The sequence below is a fragment of the Diadema antillarum genome, unplaced genomic scaffold (genome assembly GCF_040938485.1).
Source record: "Diadema antillarum isolate AM-2024a unplaced genomic scaffold, OU_Dant_1.0 seq00000217_RagTag, whole genome shotgun sequence".
Lineage (NCBI taxonomy): Eukaryota > Metazoa > Echinodermata > Echinoidea > Diadematoida > Diadematidae > Diadema > Diadema antillarum.
The window spans coordinates 1,246,301-1,268,686 of NW_027271272.1; the positions used below are offsets into that span (position 1 = coordinate 1,246,301).

At 38.4% G+C, this 22,386-nt stretch overlaps 1 protein-coding gene across 1 annotated transcript in view; it reads right to left on the reverse strand.

The window, feature by feature from the left end:
• LOC139729110 (YTH domain-containing family protein 1-like) overlaps positions 1–20,357 on the reverse strand; it is a 30,696-nt gene extending 10,339 nt beyond the window's left edge. The window contains exons 1-4 of the mRNA XM_071640036.1: positions 20,140–20,357; positions 15,347–15,371; positions 12,062–12,147; positions 1,709–3,529 (exon numbers count right to left, since the gene is read on the reverse strand). Coding sequence (XP_071496137.1) covers positions 1,709–3,529; positions 12,062–12,147; positions 15,347–15,371; positions 20,140–20,166 — 1,959 coding nt within the window. The 5' untranslated portion in view covers positions 20,167–20,357. The remainder of the gene's footprint in view (positions 1–1,708; positions 3,530–12,061; positions 12,148–15,346; positions 15,372–20,139) is intronic.
• Between the last annotated feature and the right edge of the window lie 2,029 nt (positions 20,358–22,386).

The window sequence follows — 22,386 nt, forward strand, 5'->3', positions numbered from 1 at the left end:
TAGCACGATATAAAGAAAATTCAAGATATTTTCATTTTCTTAGCATGATAAGAGCTTTTGACTTGCCTCTTTCAGAAGGTAAGGGAAATAATATGTGACCCTGCATCTCAAAACAAACAAAAAGTCGCCAGACATGAATTTTTAGTAAAGAGCATATTCTGAAAGAGCAGACTTTAAGCTTTAAAATGATGTATAACTCAAATCAAATGGACTCTCCTAACCTATCTAAATATTGGAAAAAAGCACAAACTCAGGAAAAGTGTGAATTGAGAAAAGAGGCTCTGAAGTACAGTGTCTATTCAAGCGCTTAATCTTTACCAAACCGTGCTGACTGTGCGATGAATGGGACAAAAAACAGGAAGTTAACCACCAGAGTAACAACAATGAAGGGATTATCAAATTAAACTGAAATTAAGCATGCCTCATTAACACATTCTGTCCATAATCAATGCCAACTTTCTAAGTAGTAGCACTATCCTTTCAAAGTAGTAGCACTATCCTTTCAAAAGTTATTAGAGTTGAAAGTGAAGAGTGTGGACAAGGTTTTTCAGAAATGAAAAAGGGATTCTAAAGACACACCTAATCACACTATTCTACCAAAAATGTTCGAGATAAACTGCTTAAAAAACACACTTTCCTGCCCGTTTTATGATACCAAGTTTTAGCATATGTAAAAGAAGACCCGCTATTTCAGAAAATATGAAAAAGTCAAGTTCGGCTAGGTTGACCCATTTCACTTATTTTCAGTCCTCACGTAAAATCAGTGTGTGCAACTTTATGTTCGTTTTGAGGTGCACGGTCACATATTACCTATCATATGTCAGTAACAACTCAAGGAAATGTGTACTTTAACAAAAAATAAAATCTTGTGGAATTCTAACACATTTTCTTTTATTGTTCTACGCATGTGACATCACAAGCTCTTGCAGTTTTCTCATCCAGCAATGACTGGACGGAAACTTTGAATATTCATAACTTTTGTCTAATTGTCCAATTTTCCTCAAACCTTCACTGATGTGTTCTACTAATATTGCTGCATTCACTCAGTCCACATACTACGGTGAACTTGTCCATTAAGTCCCTTCTGAAGGAGTGGGTATTGAAGTGCCTTGTTGATAAGGCATTATTACTATAGTCTGAATGGTAGAGTGTCCGACAGTCTTATGCATAGGACCTCCATGGTGAATAACTCTCTTTGATATGTAAAGATTTCAGAACAAAATAAAGAGACTTTTAGTTTCATCTCCACATAAAACATAACCATTTTGTACACTTGGGAGGAAAAAACAATTGGAGCATAATTATACTGTCTAGGAAGTCGGATGATGATATAGTTGGCCTGAAGCTTCTGTCATCAAAACAACATCAATACATGTATAATCTGTGAGCCTACGAGCAAAGCAGTGAGTTTCATATTTGCATTTATTAGAGTTTGAATCTGCGGTGTGAAAGCTGAAGATATACACAGAAAACTGAAATTGTGACACTTTTGATTGATAGGTGTTAACATATCAAAATAAATTCCCTCGAAAATGTTAAATGTTAAATGTTACCAATGCATTCACTTTTCAAAGAGAAACCAAGTAATGCAAAAACAAATGAAAGGGAAAACAAAACAAAACTAAATCCCCCCAAAACATAGCAATTTTCTCCCTTTACAATCAGAATTCATGTCAACATTCTGAGAAAGTTGCATGCAAAGACCTACCCTGCGGTGAGAGTCCTCTTCCTGCCGCTTTTCGTAGTGGCTGAAGTCGTCGAAGATGGAGGTGGTGTGCTTATAGCCGTGTATTATCTTCATCACCAGCTTGGCTTTGTCCAATAACACTTCTTGCGTGTCGCGAGAGTTGGTCACTGGCTTGTTATCATTGTTCTCCAGCCTTATGTGCCGCAGCTGGTTGTTCGGCACGTCCTTCACATACACCCATCGCACATCAAAGCGACCTTTCCACTTGTCCTGGGCCCACACACCAGTGTTGGTGGCATAGTCCACTTCGGACAGCATCTCTGCGACGCCGCAGAAGTGTCCGCTGCCGTTCACGCTGTAGATTAGATACACGGGGCCCTTATTTTGGCGCTCTCGGAAAGCAGAGTCCAAACGCTTGTTGCCGTGTTCGGTGCTGCACCAGATGCCATACTTTATGGAACGATGGATGTCGTCCTCCGAGTAGCTCTTGATGATGAAGATGCGTGAGTTCTTGATGTCTAGGGTAAAGTCAGTGGGGTTATAGTCATTGATTGAGCGCAGCTTCTCAAGAACTGGATGATCCACATCACCCTTCTGGCTCGACACGGAGCTGATTGGCGCCAAACTAGCCGTACTGCTTTGGTTACTTGATCGCTGCGCGTACCCGCGGTTCTGCCCGTTCGAGTCCCAGGCCCTCGGCTGCTGGGGTTGCGGTTGCACAACAGCCTGAGGGCCCCTCCGCGGTACGTCGTTCGTGGGCAGCACTGGCTTCTGCTGGGTCACTGCCTGCGCCGTGGAGGGAGGGGGCTGCGAGACAGTGGTCTCGATCTTGGCAACTGGCTGCGGCTGGACATGTTGCACTTGCGGTTGGGGGTGGACAGGGACCTGCTGTTGCTGTGGAGGGTGCATGGGGGGCTGCTGGGGCGGCAGCTGGGCATGCTGCTGAGGAGGAATGGCAGCGGGCTGGGTGGGTGGGGTCTGAGTGTGAGGGGGCGAGGGCATGGTGGTGGCAGTACCAGCTGGTTTGGGAGGCGTGCTGGCCTTGTCGCCATTGTTCCAAGTTCCAATAGTCATGGTTGGCTTCATTGATGGAAGCTGAGTGGGTACTGGGGCATGGGATCCAGTCTTAGGCGTTTTCTTCGGCTGCGGTTTTGCCGGCTTACTCACAATGGCCGCCCAGGACGTTTGCTTTGGCACTGCTGCGTTCTGCGGAGGTGGCTGCGGTGCTCCGCCTGCTCCTGCCACAGCCTGAGAGAAGCTAGGCCCCTGAGGTTTTGGAGGCATCACGTCCTGCTTGATCATCTCGCGGCCGGCAACATTCATGGCAGTCTTGTCCATGGGTGCACCGATGTTCAGGCCCGACATTCCCAGCTCCATGGCCTTCATGCCATGGGCCTTCCCATCCTGTCCATCAAGTCCGTTCAAACCCTGGCCGTAACTCCGCTGCCCTGCTACGGAGTTCGGCCCGGGAGGGTATCGCTGGTAGTCATAGTAAGATGCCTGCTGGGCCTGGGCTTGGGGCTGGGTGCGTGCTGTCCCCTGCGGTTGGGCCGGGGCAGAGTTAGGCGCCCAGGTCCCCGGCATAAAGTCTGCATTGGCGGGGAAAAAGTTGAAGGACTGATTAAGGTAAGGAGGGGTGGTCCCCGGCTGGTTGTACCCATAGTCTGGTGCATAGCTAGACTCGTAGCTGTTGTAGTTGAATCCGTTGAAGGTGTCGCCCCCTGTTGACCATGTAGTCTCGGTTCCAGGAATAGAGTAAGAAGCGAAGGAGTAAGGTGACTGGTAGTACGGTGTTGGCATGTAGGAATCTGGTGCTCCCATACTGGGCGCCGATGAATATCCCTGCTGGAAAAAAAAAAGAACAACATACAAACTTGAGGTTACACTGTTAAGATGAAACATTAGACATTATCATGAGTTCACATTGATTTCCTGCTACATTGTAAAACAGTCTTATTCATGATATCTGTACAATTACTTCCTCTGGACACATCAGTTGGAGGGGGGGGGGGGCAGGAATGGACAATATATCTGAGAAAGGAAAAGCTGCTTGGGACTCGAGTCTGGGAAACAAGTTCCTGACACACAACTGAATTGCTGCTCTAGGTCAAACCTTACTTTGAGGGTTTTCACCCTGAGAATGTTTGTGATTTGCATGCAACAATTAAGCCTTTTCAGAACTTCAGTGATAATCTTTTAGTTATTCATTTACTCAGACAGTTCCTCCTACATTGAATACTATGTGACAACCCCAAAAGGATGTAGCATCCTTTCTTTTCTACATACAGTACCGCCATTCTGGTACAGTGGCAGAAAAAGACAAAAACAGAGGAAACGAATAAGGCATGTAGAATATGTATGTGTGATTGTTTTAAAATGATCTGATAATAGGAAATTCTGAAAGCTACTTGTATAGCAAATATGGTAAGTCCAACATTGCATCATAGAGTAAAAATCTGACCATCTGAAACACATTTTTCATTGTCTGACGATAATCATAATTAGTCTTTACGCAATGTCTAGATAGACATCTCTGCACAATCTTGTGTTACACATATCTATTGAAGAAAATTGCGAAACAATGCCATCTGTTTCTTGTTTGTTTGGTTAGTTTCCCTAGCTGCAAGGTGGCTCTACAACAAGATTTCTAAAAATTTGTTGTAAGGAGCTTAAACATTATACATGTAATATCTGACAGACAGGCAATGTAGTCCTTATTGTTTTCTTTCATTTCTATCATTTTCTTCCCCCTCTGGATATGCATTTATGTTGCTGAAGCGTGAGCAATGGCTAAAAACTACAAGAATAAAGAAATAAATGAAAAAATAATGCCACCACCCACACATCATGGCACAGGCATAAAAATAATGATTGCAACACTTCAAAATCAACAATTTCCTCCGAAACGATCCTGGCAAATACATGTGGAAAAATACTTTGGGCCGACACTACAAAGAACTAAAATTTTGTAACACAAAGGTTCACTTGAATCCATTGTAAACCACAGATAGTGGATGACATTACGTGCTGAGTGGACTTTGTTCTCATTACTGCTTCAGTAAAACATGTTTGCAAAATGTACTGGAAGTGTTGTAACAGCCATCTTCAGTGGAAAAAAAAAAAATGCTACACTGTACATGTACACATTGTACATGCAGCATTGATTTGTACACAGGGAATGGTGCACGTATAATAATGTTCTGTGCACACAGTAAATGTATAAAATGAAGCCCAGTGTACAGTGACTTGCAAAGTACCTATTTGTACAGTGTACAAATATGCTGAGTACACTGTACACTGTACATTTGTACATGCACAACAGTTTACACAAAGAGGTACATGTACAGGCTGTATACAGGAAAGTATATACCTGTTCAGTTTGGGTGCTGTTATTATCATGTTAATGTCTATTTCAGCCACAACTGAAAGGCGTCAATATGCCTATTAAAACAATAGTTGATTTATGCATTGACATGTATACCATGTACATTGTGCATGAAGCAATGCATCTGACTCACTGCATAACTCACTGAATCATCATTACTTTTTGTTTTGAATACCCCCACTTTCAGTTCTATATGGCCAACATTTAAAGTTATAATGTGTGTTTTAAAACCAAATAGGTCTACACTGTGCACGCAGAGTAAATAAAGAGAGAGAATAGGCTTGAACACAATGTGCTCTTTTCCTACAAAGAAGGCATTCAAAATGTCTTTGAAAGAAACTAAGATATTATCATGTAATTGTACAGTGTATGTGTGTGTGTGTGTGTGTGTATGTGTGTGTGTGTGTGTGTGTGTATGTATGTGTGTAGAAAGAAGGATGACAATGTGTATCAGTATGCATTAAATGATGACACGGTCCCTTAACCCATTGAGGACTGGCTGATTTTGCTACAACACGCATTTTCCACAGACACTTGCCTGAGTATACCCAGGACTCGTCCTCAATGGGTTGATCTTGAACCTACCTTCTCTGCAACACTCAACTTGAGTACTATTTTTTATTGTTGGTTTTCTTTCATAACATATCATGAGAGGAGGAAATAGTTTTCTTACGAAACAACTGAGGAATTTGGCTCAAGCCCAACAGCTTTAACTACAATGTGTGCACACTACAAGCAGATGAAGAGGTAGAAAAGCAATCTCATATGTGCAGTGTAAACAATATCAGGTCATTCAGTTGAAGAAAAAATTTTCAATGCATATTCAGTATTCGACCATCCAGTGTTAGTATCGTACACTACATGCCAAATGTACATTACGTGCCCAACAATTTTTAAATTCTAATAGATTGCTTGTAATGAGGCCATACTGGGGTGAAGCTGACTCACAGATCATGTTGTATTGGGGGGGGGGGGGGGTATAATGCACATTGGAAACAGAAGAAAATAACCCGACATCTCTGAAATGCACCCCTTTACCGTGGAAATGCCCACATACAGTGGTGTACTTTCCCTGTATTAATTTCCACACGGCACATTATCAATCTTGTTATTAGCGCAAACTGTTCAAACTTTCTATAGGTGTCTAACGGTGCTCATACAAATAGTTGCAGTTCTATCTATTATCATTTGGGAACTTTCTCCCTTGGCTATTAAAGTCATCCTTCTTTTAAAATGTATGAATTTTCACTAAACAAAAGTAATATTTAGTATTTACTGTAAAAGTGAAAATTTTTGTGGCGTTGAACTTTTTGCACATTTCGCACGACCAGAAACTAGCGCAAAAATAAAAGCACACAAATATTTTTGCCTGCCATATGCTCCAGTAGTTGAGGTCTTGATTCCGCAGAATTAAAAACACGCAAAACTCTTCTTTCTTACCCTGCTAAAAGCGAAAATTTAGTTGGGCAAAATATCATTGTTACAGAAATCCCAAGAATGATGAAAAAAAAAATGCTTCATAGTTAAATCCACAAGAGGTTGCGACGAAGGCAAAATAAAAGATCCATCTTGTTTGAGAGGGAGGATACAGCACAACAGAAAACAATGCTTGATTTCAAGAGCCATGTTGTACATACCACACTTAGTGTAGTACAACGTACAGTGTACGTACATTGTACATGTTACAGTGTAAAGTCACTGCAGTCAACACAAGGAGTACACATTGTACTGTACATAATAGTACAGTACATGCATGTACGCATGCATGAAGGATTATGCTTTTAAACAACCTGTGAATTTGCAGGGGCACTGAAAAAAGAAAAATGGCTGACAAAAATTAGGCTGAATTAGCACAGAAGTCGTGCCTTCCCTATACACACCCACCACCGGTTGCAATGAGTCCATTGTGATATTAATAGCAGTGTGCCATACAGGTGCAGCCAAGTGGGGCCCCTGCCCATGATGTTTGTGCAATTAGCGAACAGACAAGTGTAGAAGATACCACGAGTAGCACACAAGGCACAGGGATAAGAGCTCGGGGAGCATCATACATATGCGTGGGCGTCGTAACGCAGGGGCACGTAAACATGATTCATGCTACTGCTGCTGATGAGAAGTAGTTGTACAATGTATGGGGGGGGGGGAGGGGGTAAAAACAAGAGGATACTTTCTCACATTATCAAATTATCGCCAAAGGCTGTGTTCTGTTTAGGTATGTACAATGTACAATGCTCAATGTTGCATACAAGGGAAGGTCCCGCTTTCCAATTTCAGGGAAATTTTGATTCACAGAGGAAATGTGGTATAGGAATAGCATCATGCTTATACATGTACATCTTCTGCCCTGGTATGGCACCCCCCCCCCCCCCCAAAAAAAAAGGCCTTAAAATTGTGAATCTACAGTACTTAGCATCACCACTTCAAATGCTGAAGGCTATCTTCTAGATCTTCAGATCAAGCAAAATATTAATATTTTTAAATAGCACTCTCAGTAGTTTGTATCTGGATGTATTTTGCAAGTAAAAATGTGTAAAATCATAAAAGAACATACACGTACCACATTTATGCTAGATAATGATAATGAACAGTGCACTCCCGGTATAATGAACACCGTTATAACAAAATTCCGGTTATAACAAAGCAAAAATTCGGACCGCAACATTTTCTGCTCTACGTTTTTTATCGTTTATTTGTTGGGTTATAACAAAATTTCAATATATAAAGAAAGAAAATTGCCGGTCCCGAGGACTTCGTTATAACGGGAGTCCACTGTACACTGCTGCATGATTCATGATGATTTTTGTTCAATGTTTTTGCACCTGTAGGATTTTTGTTGTTGTTGTTGTTGTTGTTATTAAATATGATGCCAATCTCTACTTACAGAAATGGAGGAGTACATTTTGGACTAGTTCAGAGGATTTTTATACAAATGGTGGCACATTTGTGGAAACAAGATTTTTACGAGAAGGTGAAAGTAGGATGATACAAACCAGGCAAAGGAGCAAACACAACTGTGCTTGCCACATGCATGCATACTCACATGCTGATAATGATGAGTTTGATAAAATGGGTTAAGCACCATTTTTTGAAATATATATTCTTATTGAATGTCCATCATTGAGTAAAATAAAACCTCCTCAAAGCAAACCTCACTATACTCATAACAAGGAATATATATATATATATATGTTATGATACAAAATATTTCAACACGTGTGCCCCCTTTACTACTGCTTATTTCTGTGTATTTTTGTTAATGCGCATGCGCAATTGTTTGTTGTTGTCATAGAAGAAATCATAACAAAAGAACACTTTCATCCACTGAGCTGATCCGAGTCCAACGTTACCGGACACCCCGCACTCTCGCTTGTTTTGTGGATAATTTATCCACATTTAACACCAGTTAATATCGGTAAGTTTGAACAAATGTTAAGTAAATATCATTTTATTCATTGTGTGACAATGTATGCAAATATTGATTATTTACAGTTATTTGAAGTAATTTCATTGAAATTTATTAGGCACTCGGATGCTGAAGTAAAGGAGAGTCATTGAATATTGGTAGATTACACTTTGTCGAATTCTCGCCGTAATAGATTATTCATTTACAAGGCTAAATGTGTGTCATTTAATTTAAGATAAAGAATTTCGTTGACATTCTTTGAGTAAGTGCATCTTGTTCAAATCTTTCCTGCCTCTCTGATGATATGATTTATTTGATGTTGCATTGTCAATGCGAAGGATTGAATTGTTGTAAATATAGATTTATCTAACATAAAGAATAAGAAATTTGTGGATTTTGCCATTTTCGTGTGCGGTGTGCCGGTGTTCAAATGCGCTATGTGGATTACTTTTGGGGCACGCGCGGGGTAGCGCTTTCTTGATGCGCGCATCCTTGTAGGTGCACGCGCGTACCCCTGCTTGCTACCCTGGATGGGAATATGACGAAATAATGGCCATTATGACGTCAACAATACTGTTATTATTATGTTAACAATGATCTAATTAGCATATGCTGTGTAATGAAATTCCTTCTGTTTACTTTGCATTATTTACATGTCATATACTTGACAGTGAGTAATGATGAAATGGATATGTTTTGCAGGTGGCTGAGGCATACTCTCGCCATCACGGAGTTTGTCAGGACTTTGTTGTCTGTCTCCTGTTTTAACGGTAATTATAACCTTTGTAAATTGTAAATATTTTTAATACAATACTACGTTGGCGAGGCTTATAGCCAATATGTCTTTTTGAATATTTGTATCCTTGTTTTGCGTAGGTCGCCAATAGTTTGTAACTTGATGTGAGAGGTTTTGCAGGTCTTTGTAAACTGTAAATATTTTTAATACAATACTACGTTGGCGAGGCTTATAGCCAATATGTCTTTATGAATATTTGTATCCTTGTTTTGCGTAGGTCGCCAATAGTTTGTCACTTGATGTGAGAGGTTTTGCAGGTCAATAATAATTTTCGTATGAATGTATTCGTAGAAGTAATACCAGTTGTACCATAATGTGTTTCATTGTAATAATCAATGTCATCCATATTAGTATTGATTTCTTTTGTTAAAATAAGTGAAAGTATTATTTCACTTCATCGCTATCTTCTTCTCCCTCTTTTTCTTCTTCGTCTTCTACTTCTTCTTTTTTACTTCATCTTCTTATTTCCTCGAAGTGCATAGCCTGGATCACGATGGACATGGTTTAGCTCTCTACCTTGAACACAGTGTTGCGTTGTTTTAGGTTTAAATTTTAATTTCATTCTTTGTATTCTTGTATTCCAAAAAAAAATGTATTGTTTTGTAATTGTTATTCAGATCTAAAAAATAAATGAATAAATAAATTCATTATTCAATTTAAAAGAATTGCTAATAATGCGTCGTTCTTTCTCCCCCAGTCTTCTTATATGAACAACAGATTTAGAAAATTGCTCTCCCACTTTGATATTTATATTTCTTTTGTATTTACTTAAATACCGAGTGGACGCCTATTTGTCCCGTCGGTGACATATATATATATATAGAAGTATTGCAACAAGTTCACTCGGTTGACATCAGGTACATCCGCATTTTATTGCTACTCGGAGTTTCATGCCACCTTCATTTAGGGGCTATCATCAGGCAATGTGAACTTGTTGCAATACTTCTGTCTAAAGCTCTTCCTTTGAGGATATCGAGCACTCTTCATAGAAGGATAGAATTACCAAGTGTATATATATATATATATATCTTTTTTTTTACTATTTCCCTTGTTTTTAGTAGCTTTATTCTCAAATGTCTCAAATGAACAAGAATGGAGTGAGCTCGTTTTGCAATCAAACCATTCTATATAGTACATAGTTACATTGTACATACACAGTTCTGGGTGGTTTAATGATTTTTTGGGAGGGGTAGTGGTTGCAGGCAGGACGCATACGTTTGAATACATTTATGGACCTAAAAATAATGAGTCTACAGATTTTTTTTTTCTGAGAAACTTTCACTGTATTAAATCTGATTAGCTGTATAACCGTATAACATGGAGAGCCATGGCCTATGACTGACGCATGCCATAATGCAAAAGCCCTTGGTCAATTCGAAAGGCTTGCTTTCAAAAACATCGAAGTCACACCTGCAGGCACTGTATTTCAGCAAGGACATGGAGGGTTAGGCATTTACAGTATAAGACTCTTGAGTTCCACTGCCTCAAAGTCCCAGCGACACTGTACACAAAGGGATTGCCAATGTTAATGCTAGAGTTAAACAACCAAGGACCCAGGCAGGAGTACACACAAAGTTAATTTTCATATTACACTGTATATTCATCTGTAGATTTGCAAAATTTTCTTTTCCCTCTTTTTTTTTGTGCAAGTTTTTAATACATTTGCACTGAATTTGAGACAGGGTCTGTCAAAGAAAAAAAAAAAGAATGTGGAGTGCCTAATTCACAGCAACATGGACACAAAGCAACCCCAATTTAATGTACATAAGATGCCTGGTAATGAGTGGTATACATGTTTTGACTGTATATGATCTATCATTTGTTAACAAAGTACATGTTCAAAATAGGTTATAAATGTACTCTGAAATTATAATCATGACAGATAATGTAGATACCGAGTATCAATAAACCTTTTTTTTTTTTTTTTTGCACCGAATTAGTTACAGCTGTAATATGTACAGTGTATGTGAGGATACATTGTAATGAGAATCTCTATTATTCGGTGATACAACTGTAGCTGTTATTGAGAAAATCATACTTTGTCCAAATGAGTGGAAACAAAACTGAAACTGACCCAACTGTTCCATAAATATCCCCTACTGATAAGAGTTAATATCATTGGTCAGGTTGGGGGGGGGGGGGAGCATAACTTTGAGGACGGAAACAGTTAAAATGCACAAATGTGTTAAAATGTAAACTCAATTAATCTTTTGTGGTTTAGCATAACAAAGTAACTGATAAAGCTCATGAACTATTGTTGAAATGCATGCAAACATGTGAAACTACCACTTAATTAATGAAACTAAACCGAATTTGAATGTTAACATGCTTGACTACAGTTGACTACAGTGTACAATTGTACATTACATGTACAGTTCTATCACACAGCAAATAAGACTTTCAGGTATGAATAACAGAAGCCTTGTATTTAAAGGGATGGTATAGTTTTGGTTGAGATGGAGTGGTAGGTTTCCAACTTTTTTGTGAGATAAAATTTTAGAAATCACTTATGAAATATTAAAGAGCTTACAATTTTAAGTGGAATTGAAAGTTTATGTGATGAAAATTGGTTTTGAAATGGCTGAGGCATCCTAAAACAAAGAGGTCCTAATAAAAGGTGGGACCCACCTTTTATCAGGACTTTATTTAACCCCATCTCAACCAAAACTATACCATCCCTTTAATAATAGCAAGCAGATATACAAGCATAATGCAGCATAAAAAATGGCATGAAGGTATTGTGGAGAAACAAGAAAAGTTGGTTCTTACGGGAGTTTGGCTTACATGTACCTGGTGGGCCGGCTGGCTGGATTGCATGTAACGCTCAAAGTCTCCATCACCGACATTTTCTTTTGGGTTCATGGGTCCATTTTGAACTGGGAAAAAACACAGGTATGGGAGAAGGAAAAATTAACAAATGAACATCATAATGACAGTTGTGTGATCATAAACTTTCTTTCATACTCTGGAATAAGCAAATAAAAACATTTTAAGTCAATATCTCTTCTTGCAAGCAAACTACTGTACGTACAGAAATTGTGTGTACAAATGTACGTGTTGTATGTATGTGTTCTTGTATTGTGTATGTTGTGTGTGTGCATCAGGTACAACTGTACTGTACATGTCTTGTGTAGAGTGTCCATTCACAAATCACCCCCCCCCCAAAAAAAAAAAAAAAAAAAAAATTAATTAATAAATAACAATAAATCTTGCAAACAAACTCTACATATCTACTGCATGTTCAGCATACGGAACTTGTGTGTGCATGTATGTGTTTGCAATGCTAGTACAGTACAGCGTGTACTTGCATTGCACACATGCATGTGCACGATAATACAACAATGTATTACATGTACACTGCACAGTGTACAGTCAATGTGCATAGTGCAAGCGTCCATTCACCTGTCCTAAAAAATCCCAACAGGTCGGCAATACCGAGTGAGATACCACATGTGTACTCTGTACTTCCACAAAGAGGCCAAGGAAGATTCACATGCGTAACATGTAGCTTCTGTACCTCCACGTTGATGACCGACTGATATTATCATTTGCACTCTACAGATTTGGCAGTCATAGCGGTACATTTGTACATATATGAGTAGTGCAGCATGCTGGTTACTTGTCAAAATAGCACAATTGTGTACATCAGATTGGTATCATTCATTATCTTTAGCATACATTGTACAAGTGTATCTATGATAGGAATTGAAAAACTATATGAAAACATGTTAATTAATGTGTCTTTATGTTGCTTGAAGGTTTGAATGCGTCTTCATTCGGCAGAGTCGCCGCAATATTTGTAGCTGCTCGCTGACAGTCTACTACATGTGTAAGTGATACATTTTGTTGCCATGCGCATTCACACAGAGGTTGCACGCTTGCAGGAAATAATTCATCATCTATCACTTGCAGCGGAGGCCAGTCACGTTTTGGGCCAAAAAAGACAGAACTGCATGTGGCATATTCTGTTGGTGTACGGTACTAGACAAAGTGTGTCCTTTCAGAGCGGGTTATCTACAATGTACTGTAATTTTGGCTTCAGAAGGTTTCACAGCATAGGGACATAATGTTGTAATTTGACAGAATAACATGTCATGCATGCAGTTCTGATCTCGGAATCATGAAATTAAACGAACCATTAACATCACAATATGCTACTTTTGATGTCACTTTTAATCCTACACAGTCAAATAAAATTTAATGCACAAACTATTATTTTGCCAATATCATGAAAGCCCATAATCAACTGAAGGACAAGCAGATACAATGTACTACATGTATGTACCAGGTAAGTGGCCATTTGTTCAATTGAGTAGCCAACAAAAAGAAATCAACTCTCTCATGTGATACTACAAGAAGTATTACAAAAGAAGAGTACCTTTACTGCACTTGATTGGAAAAAAGGGATGTTTTATGTTACATACAATACCATGCTAGTACTGTACACACTACTGTACATACTACTTGCTGAGAGAGAAGATGTTACATACTACAGTATTACATGTAGAAAAGCACTCGAAGAGCACAGACCTTCGCCAAGCAGCTCTTTTCCACCCATACGCATGCTGATAATTGCCCTACTGTATTTCCCAATGATAAGAAGCCTTAATACCTCATCAGCTTCCTGGATGCTGCGCAGCGCCAGGAGCAGAGCACGCGCTTCTAATAGCGCAAACAATGTGTACAGCTTGTACGCAAACCTCAAATATGTGCAGCTTCCCCAGTTCATTGACCCTATTTGCCAAAAGATGAAATAATCCTTCAAAACTTCGTTAAAATTCCTGAATTACTACCAAAATTTTATCATCTGTTCCTTGTGCCATTATCAAATTTTTTTTTCTGTAAGTTTCATCCAAATCCATTCACAAGTTTTTTAGTTATTTTAAAAAAGACAAAGAAACCAATGCCAACAAAAACATAACCTCCTTGGTAAAGGTAATGGAGGGGGTTTGTGGTTTGAAGAGATTGTACTGTTGTAGTTTAATACACAGACATTCTTTATTGCTGTTGTGCTCCGTGAATAAGACCGTATGCTCGATCTGTACACCGCGTGAAAAAGACCGAACTAAATCCCAGGCTTGTTCTTTCTTCTTTACTTGGTGTTCATAATAATTTCATTTCATGAAAATTAATGAAAAAAAAAATTAATGTAAAATAATTTACAGTTATCTTATTCACAGAGAGTAACAGCAACAAAGAAAGTCTACATGCAAAAACAAAATGTCTTGACCTATACACTGGTAACACTACATGTAACTTCTCCACAACTTTTTTTCTCCTATCCTTATCAGTTATGAATACATTCTTTCCATCATTTGCTAAATCATGAAACCATTAGCCTGCATACATTTGACGTACAATTGTACATGAATTTGTCAAGCCATACTGTTAAACTTCAAGCTGTCTGTAATACCCCTGGTACTTGCCGAAAAATGAAATGCCTACACCATCACACAAGTACATGTATTCATTATGAACAACCCCTCTGACTTAATGAACAACCCCTCTGACTAACATCTTTTTTTTCTTTTTTTAAACAGCAACTTTAATGTGAAACATTTTGGGAAAGGACTAGTACACTTAATGTTCTGCTGAAACGATGAAACATGAAAGAATACATGTACACAGTACAACTTGTATACCTGTACAATGTACATTTGAAGACCCAGCTGTACAAGATTTAGAATGACTCTAACAGAAAGACATGGTCGTTGTTTTTTTCTTTACAACCAAAAATCTTTATTGTCAGATTGCTTCTGTAACATATTTTACTGAAAGTTTATGACTTTCCACATTCAATAACACAGTTCTTACAAATTAGTGAATATGTCTTCAGACCCAACTGGCCAAACATAATTTGAGAAATATGTTTGTTTGTTTGTTTGTTTGTTTTTGTTTTTGTTTTTCTAATAGAGCAAAGTGATTCATGTCTGCTTTCAGACACAAAAACTAAAGAATGATGAATTCACAGAAATAATGTATTACTGCACAATCACATTGGAAATAATTTTTTTGGGCCATCATTTAAATGCTTGGTGGCACAAGCACACATTAGCATCAATATCAACAGCTTACCTTGGCTCCTCTGACTTCGTGGCTTCTGTAAAGGGAATAAAAACAGTCAAGAAGAAAATGTTTAATACTGGAGTCTAATTTTTCACGATAAAGTTTGTTTGTTTTTCAATAGCAAATTCTGTCAGGTTTCTGAACTGTTTACAGTATAATGGGCAACTTCCATGTGATACATGTACGGCTGTAAATGTACATTGCATGCAACCAGTATCCATTTTTATATAGCAACTTTTTTTTTAATTTCTGACAGATGTGACTGTATGTACTTTGTATTCTGTCATGGCAAAACAGTTATGGATGCTGGTAAGACTGGAAAAAAAAAAACCAGACACAAGCAAAAAAACAAGCACACACACATACACACACACATTGGTTGTAAGTCATTTCACAGACAACATCCCAATAGAGTTTTATACAAAAGTGCACTAGCAGAGTTCACTACACTAAATTCACTGATTCTTCCACAATATCAAAAGTCACTGAGGGCTGTGGCTTTTATGAAAGAAAAGAAATGAGATAAGGTGCATCCTGCTTGCAAGGAAATTCATTTAGCATGCAACATGTTACTTTTTTAAAGCTTATCAAAAAACATGAACTCATCAACAGTGTAAAAGCTTTTTTGGATTCAGTGATTTGCAATCAAGAAAATCTAAACTTGTAAAAAAGGAAAATACCCAAAGAGAAATCCTAACGCTGAGAATAGGTGCGGTCAGACTGGCAAAAGATGTCAACAACAGTAGTACGCACATGTGATCCTTGAATTAAAAAAAAACAAAAAACAAAATACACCATGTGTATTTTCACATGTACAGTATGTGTGCTTTCCCCAGCCAGCTGGCTAACCGGAAGTGCGCACAGTATGATGGGATCGAGAAAATTTCGGGCTGATGGAGATGTACATGTACCCCAAATAGCGTGCTAGTTCACGAACTAGCCCAAGATTTTGGGGGAAATTTTCCTGATCAAATACATGTAGCACGCTATTTTGACATCGGGCTAGTTTCCTAACCACAAAATAGCGCGCTATTTTGAAACTTTGGGCTGATGAAGACAGGCCTACCGTTAGTACAATTTACACTTTCTTTGTACAAATTCATTTGGTTCTCTGGTTGCTTGAAAGCTGATACCTTAACAAGTTAGAATTAAGCAGTGCACCACGCACCAAAGTTGCAATAATCTATATAATATGTACAGTGTACTTGTACATGTAGGATACTTCATTAGTGTTTTTCCCTCTCTCAGCATGGTCACATATTCTTATTGTAGCTTATTATGAACACACACACACACACACACTCACACACACACAAATACAGTTCTCACAACATGACTCAAAATATGCATAGATTGTAATGGACCACAGATTTCAAAATGACGCATATTATATATGTACATACAATGTAGTATAGTTAAAACGAAAAAAATGAATTAAGGGTCCTGAATACACATTTGCCATTTTGCCTCATACAATGTACATGTAAGTCGTGTATGGGTTGGCAGGCAATTGCACTATCTACACTGTAACCTTCACCCATGGGTTTGTACATGTACATGTACAATGTATGCACCATGTACAGGTGAATGGCTACTTCTACTGTACTTCTACTATGTACAGTTTGTATGTTGGTTTCTCATCAAAGCCTGTTCACCAGCTGGATGAGTTTAATGTTCCAAGTATCCCTACTATAAAAAGAATGAGGAATCTTTGATTAAACATGTGCACAAAGACTACAATGGAATAAAGAAAATGTAACCATTGAACAGACAAAAATCTGAGATGAACACATTAATGATAACAACCCTTGATTTGCAAAGAAAGTGTTAAATTGTAATTAATGGATTCTAAATTTTGATTGCATGATAAATACATAAAATGCATATCACACATTGTGTTTGAAAAGACATTAGATACTAACAATTAACACACCTGGACACTGTGAATGAATGAGCAAGGCAGGCCTACAATACCTTTTACTTCTAATGAACACCTATTCAGCAACTGCCCATTTTAGTCAATACAGTTTGTACACTGTACTCCATGTACAAATTAAAAAACAAAAATAAACATAGCTTGCTTGAAGAATACACTGTACATAGCAAATATGGCCTCAAATGTTTTAAACATTGTCCTAACATTACTCACTTGTAGAGAGTCTACTTTGTATACAGTAAGGTAGTGTTTTTTCTCATTTGCCTTTACCCCTCGCCCTCCCTCTTTTTTTTCTTTTTTTTTTTGGGGGGGGGGGGTTCTCTTATTTGTGCATGTTTTAATTACATACAGATTTTTTTTTCTAGTTTAGGTAGACACATGGCCACTGATGTTTAAATGAAGGAAGACAGATACATACATATGTACATGTACACTATCAGATCCTAGTAATGACATACACTGTACATGTAGTACACTGTAGGGCTTTTGTGCCTCTGGTGTCTGTAGGAATAAAGTCTATCACTGAAAATGTTAATTCCAACATTTTGAGATAGACGGTCTACAACTTTGTACAAGTGTAGTACAGTTGAACCTCTCTTATCCGGCCTCCCTTTATCCGGATCTCTCTATTATACGGACGCAATCTCGCCGTGATTTTTTTTTTATAATTACGGGAGGAAAGGGGGATTCCCAACTCCTTGAAAACTCCTACACAAACACACATGAATTACACATTACTTCCAACATGATTAACATACATTACATCAAATTTCCTTCCAAATTGCTTACCTTCAGACATTTTAACATCCCCAAACATCCCCAAATGTAACAATGAAAAGGTTGCAGTATACACATTACTACATGTGGTACTACAATGGGCTACATCAGTACATGTGTATGTATACATGTTTAAAGCATTGAGTCTCCTGTATCCGGCCAAATCCCTTATCCGGATGAGCCCCGGTCCCGACTTGTCCGGGTACGAGAGGTTCAACTGTATGTCAAAAGAGACTTTAATGGTAGAAAGTTTCTACTACACCAGGGCCATGTTGCTAGAAACTCGCCTTGTGATTAAACGTAGAGTTGTGGCGATTTGGGAAACTTGCATTTGATTTTTCGAGGTTCGTTTAAACGCAAAAAGTTTCTACCATGATGATATAACATCTGGGTCCTGGTCTGGTGCCTTGTTTGTGTACACCATGTACAGCATGTCACTTGAAATGTGCTACAAATTACATTTGTACTACAATTGTAATTGTAACGTTAGACCTATCATAATCAATGACATTGTGAATGATGGAGCTACATTAGACAAAATCACAACTAATATTTACGAAGTACATCTTACATTGTAATAATATTGACAATATTGTTTCCAAGCTTCTGGCAAAAACTGGAGCAGCATTCACGTACAAATTAAATGTGCATTGGAGCCAGATTTTTTTTTTTTTTTTTTTTTGTGCTATTACAGTAGAAGTCTGAGAGAGTGACACTACAGAATACAGTAAAACTTACATCAGTAAGTTTGGACCTACTACTCATCGACCGCCTAATGTTTATTTGCTTGATAAAAATATTTAACACTGAAATTCTCGTAAAAAACTTGACCTACGTGATCGAGAAAATCCAGCTTTAACAGATGCCGTTGTTCCTTTTTCGATTTGAAGTTTCAGTGCACAAATATCGCCGTCGAACTTGCGTGGCCTCGTTTCAGCTCCCCGCGGTAACGCTCCTTATTGAGATCGACCGCTGTTTTTGCATTGACAATGCACGCAAACCGAGTTGTATTGAACACCGTGTTGTATGAAGCTTTTTAGAAACTTTCATAGACATTACATTACGATTCGATGAAAATATTCATTCGAAATTTTGTCCTTGATTAAAACCATTAATGAACAGTGAATTTTCGCGTTTTCCCACACCATCCTCATCAACAGTCAAAGCCAATCCATTTTTATGTGCTTTGCGCGCAGTGAAGCGCGTAATAAAAGCGTTCTGTGCGCCAATACTACGCGGTCGGTTTCAATAAGGGCGGTCGATATGTACATTGTAGTAGGGTTACCATACATGTACATGGGGGATGGGCAATGGCACTATCATGGAATTGAGTGATCGTGACAGCTAACTTACAAGAAGAGTGCAGACTACTTTTTACTAGAGTCTAGACTGTGATCAAGTGATTAGTGTTGAGTGTTGTTTCAATGAATGGAACCATTGTACACTGTCAATACTTTCAATATATCATACATGTAAGGCCTTTATACGGTCCATTTAATAACCAAAGACACAAACGGGGAGGAAAATATTGGACAATTTGACAGTAGTCTACAAGTGGTACAACAACAGTGTGTAGAAGTCTAGTTCATGTAGATTTCTAGTTTTAGTTCAGCCACGTCCTTATCCTTCCACACACACTCAAGCCTCCACACACTTCATTTGTGAATGAGAAACCATGCACTAGGAGAGGTCCATGGACACGATCCGCTTGCTTATGTGCCACAAACAATTGGTAAATGTAACAAAAATATTCTTTGCATATGCTGGATATGCTTATGGCATCGAAACTGACCAGAAGTATGGAATCAAGGCGTTCATATCAGCCTAAAATAACTCTTGAACATTGTACATTGCACGGCTATCATTTACGCATTTTGTTACATACGGGCATGTCAACACGACGAAGCCTGCATTACGGGGAATTCATCCACACACACACACACATACACACAGCACTGCACAAGCTCGCTCCACCACGTAAACCCTATGGCACATAGGGGTACGGTGTACATGGCCGGCGAGTGTGCATGTCATGAACGTACACATCAATGCATAATTTCGCGATACAGAAACAGACGGTGAAACGAACCTGTTCAACTCCTGCCGCTGCAGACATTGCCTTGTAAATCCACTATTGACTCCCGATTCTGCCAAAATATATCCTCTAATGAAAGTCCAAATGTTCACTGGTTATTGTCTTTTGTCACAAGACAGTATTTAGTTCCTTTCGGCAACAAAATCGTCCCTAAAAAACAAGGCAAATTATATCGGCCGATCCCAATAACAATGGAGGATTTCCCAACAAGTACATGTGCCTTTACGAAAAAGCCTATCGCGGCTTCCCTGTCACGTGACTTGCAACGTCAGCAGGCTCGGCATAACTGCGATGCGATTATAATAGCGAAAGGAATAATAGCGTATCGTACAAGCTTGAACGGGGGACTTATTTGCAAATATTTTATTATAAAAACAGAGAAAAGTAATTCACAGTGTCCAAACCTGTCATTAAACATTAAAAAGTCTCCCGTCTTAATCGAAAGGACAAAAATATCACGCAAAATGTCTTCAAAGAAAGTTTGTGAAGTTGAGATATGAAGCAGTAAAGAACGAAAATCGCACCTGAAGCAAATTGAAAGAACAAACAACTCAGAGGCACGTTTTCACATAAGCCCGATAAAAATCCAAGCTCGAGATATTTTTGTAATTTCCCAAGTCAGAAAAAAGCGCGCTATTTCGAAACATCGGGCTGATGTGAAAACGCCTACAGTGACAACTGCCAAACTTCCTGGATTTTGCATACATGATGGGACACCTCGGAGAAATTCTTAGAAATGTTCTTCAATGACGTCAATTAAGTTTGTGAAGAACCTGCACTTGTTCGAAAAAGAACGATCAAGTTTAGAGGGTGATAGAGGGAGAGAGAGAGAGAGGAAAAAAAGGATGGGGGGGGGGGGTGTATTCTTGGGTCCCGCCCCCCCCCCATCCTTTTTTTTTCTCTCCCCCTCTCCCTCTATCATCCTCTAGACTTGATCGTTCCGTTCCTCTCTGTCTGTCTGTCTGTCTGTCTCTCTCTCTCTCTATGATATGTATACACCATCTCTCTATCTATCTATCTATATCTCTATCTATCTATCTATCTATCTATCTATCTATCTATCTATATCTTTATCTATCTATCTATCTATCTATCTATCTCTATCTTTATGATTGAATAGCTACCATATTATTCATCTATTACATTCTTATACACCTGTTAGAATGATTTGTGTCGTAAGTCACTGATTCCAGTGAACTATAAAGTGTTTGTTTTTTTCTTTGAAAGGTCGAATGTCGAGAAATCGCACAAATTATACATCGTCATTCAGCCATATAAAGTTTGTTTACCTATCTAATAGGCCTATAGTTGCCTGAGGAGTTCTGTCCACTGTGCCAATTGTAAACCAGCCCCTGTGTCTTGAATACAGCGGCGGATTCATTGTGCAACTTCGTACTCACCGCGCCCTTCTTTTGCAATAGTTTACTATGTAATAATGAACTTACGAGGGGGTTCCGACAGCATAATTGCACAAGGAAGTATAGCATAGTACTAGTATGCGATGGTGCGAGTGCAATAATGGTCTATGTTTTGTTATATCTTGGTCCCAGTGTCCTATAGTGATAACCTCTAGAGCCCTATATATAGACCAATACAACATTGAGACACAAGACAAAAAATGCACACGCTAAACACTCGTATATGAATATGATCTGGATGAAAATACGGTTGAGTATACTCAACCGTATCACATAAAAAAAAAAATCGAGTGAAAATGTACACTCTTGAAACAGCGAATTTTGAAAGGAGTGAATTTAGAGTGAAATTGGAGTGAATTTTGGGTTAAAATGTTCATTTTCACTAGTTTTGGAGTGACCTCAGGGATCACTCCAAAATCTTCGAGTGATCCCTGAGGTCACTCCAAAATGAGTGAAAATGAACATTTTCACTCAAAATTCACTCCTTTTTCAGTCTGAATTCACTCTTTTCTGTTATTCACTCTTTCAAGAGTGAACATTTTCACATTTCACCTGTTTCTTTCTCCTTATTTTTTTACGTTGTATACGATTGAGCTATATATATTCTTTATCATTTTCGAATTTCTTCTGTATATTCTACTAGTATTCTATCAAATTGAATTCTATTCTATTCTATTCTATTCTATTCTATTCTATTCTATTCTATTCTACTAGTATTCTATTCTATTCTCTATTCTATTCTACCTATTCTGTTCTGTTGCATTCCTCTATATTTTGATTGCAGTTTATAGCGTGCATATCAGCATAATGTTTCCGTTTATGC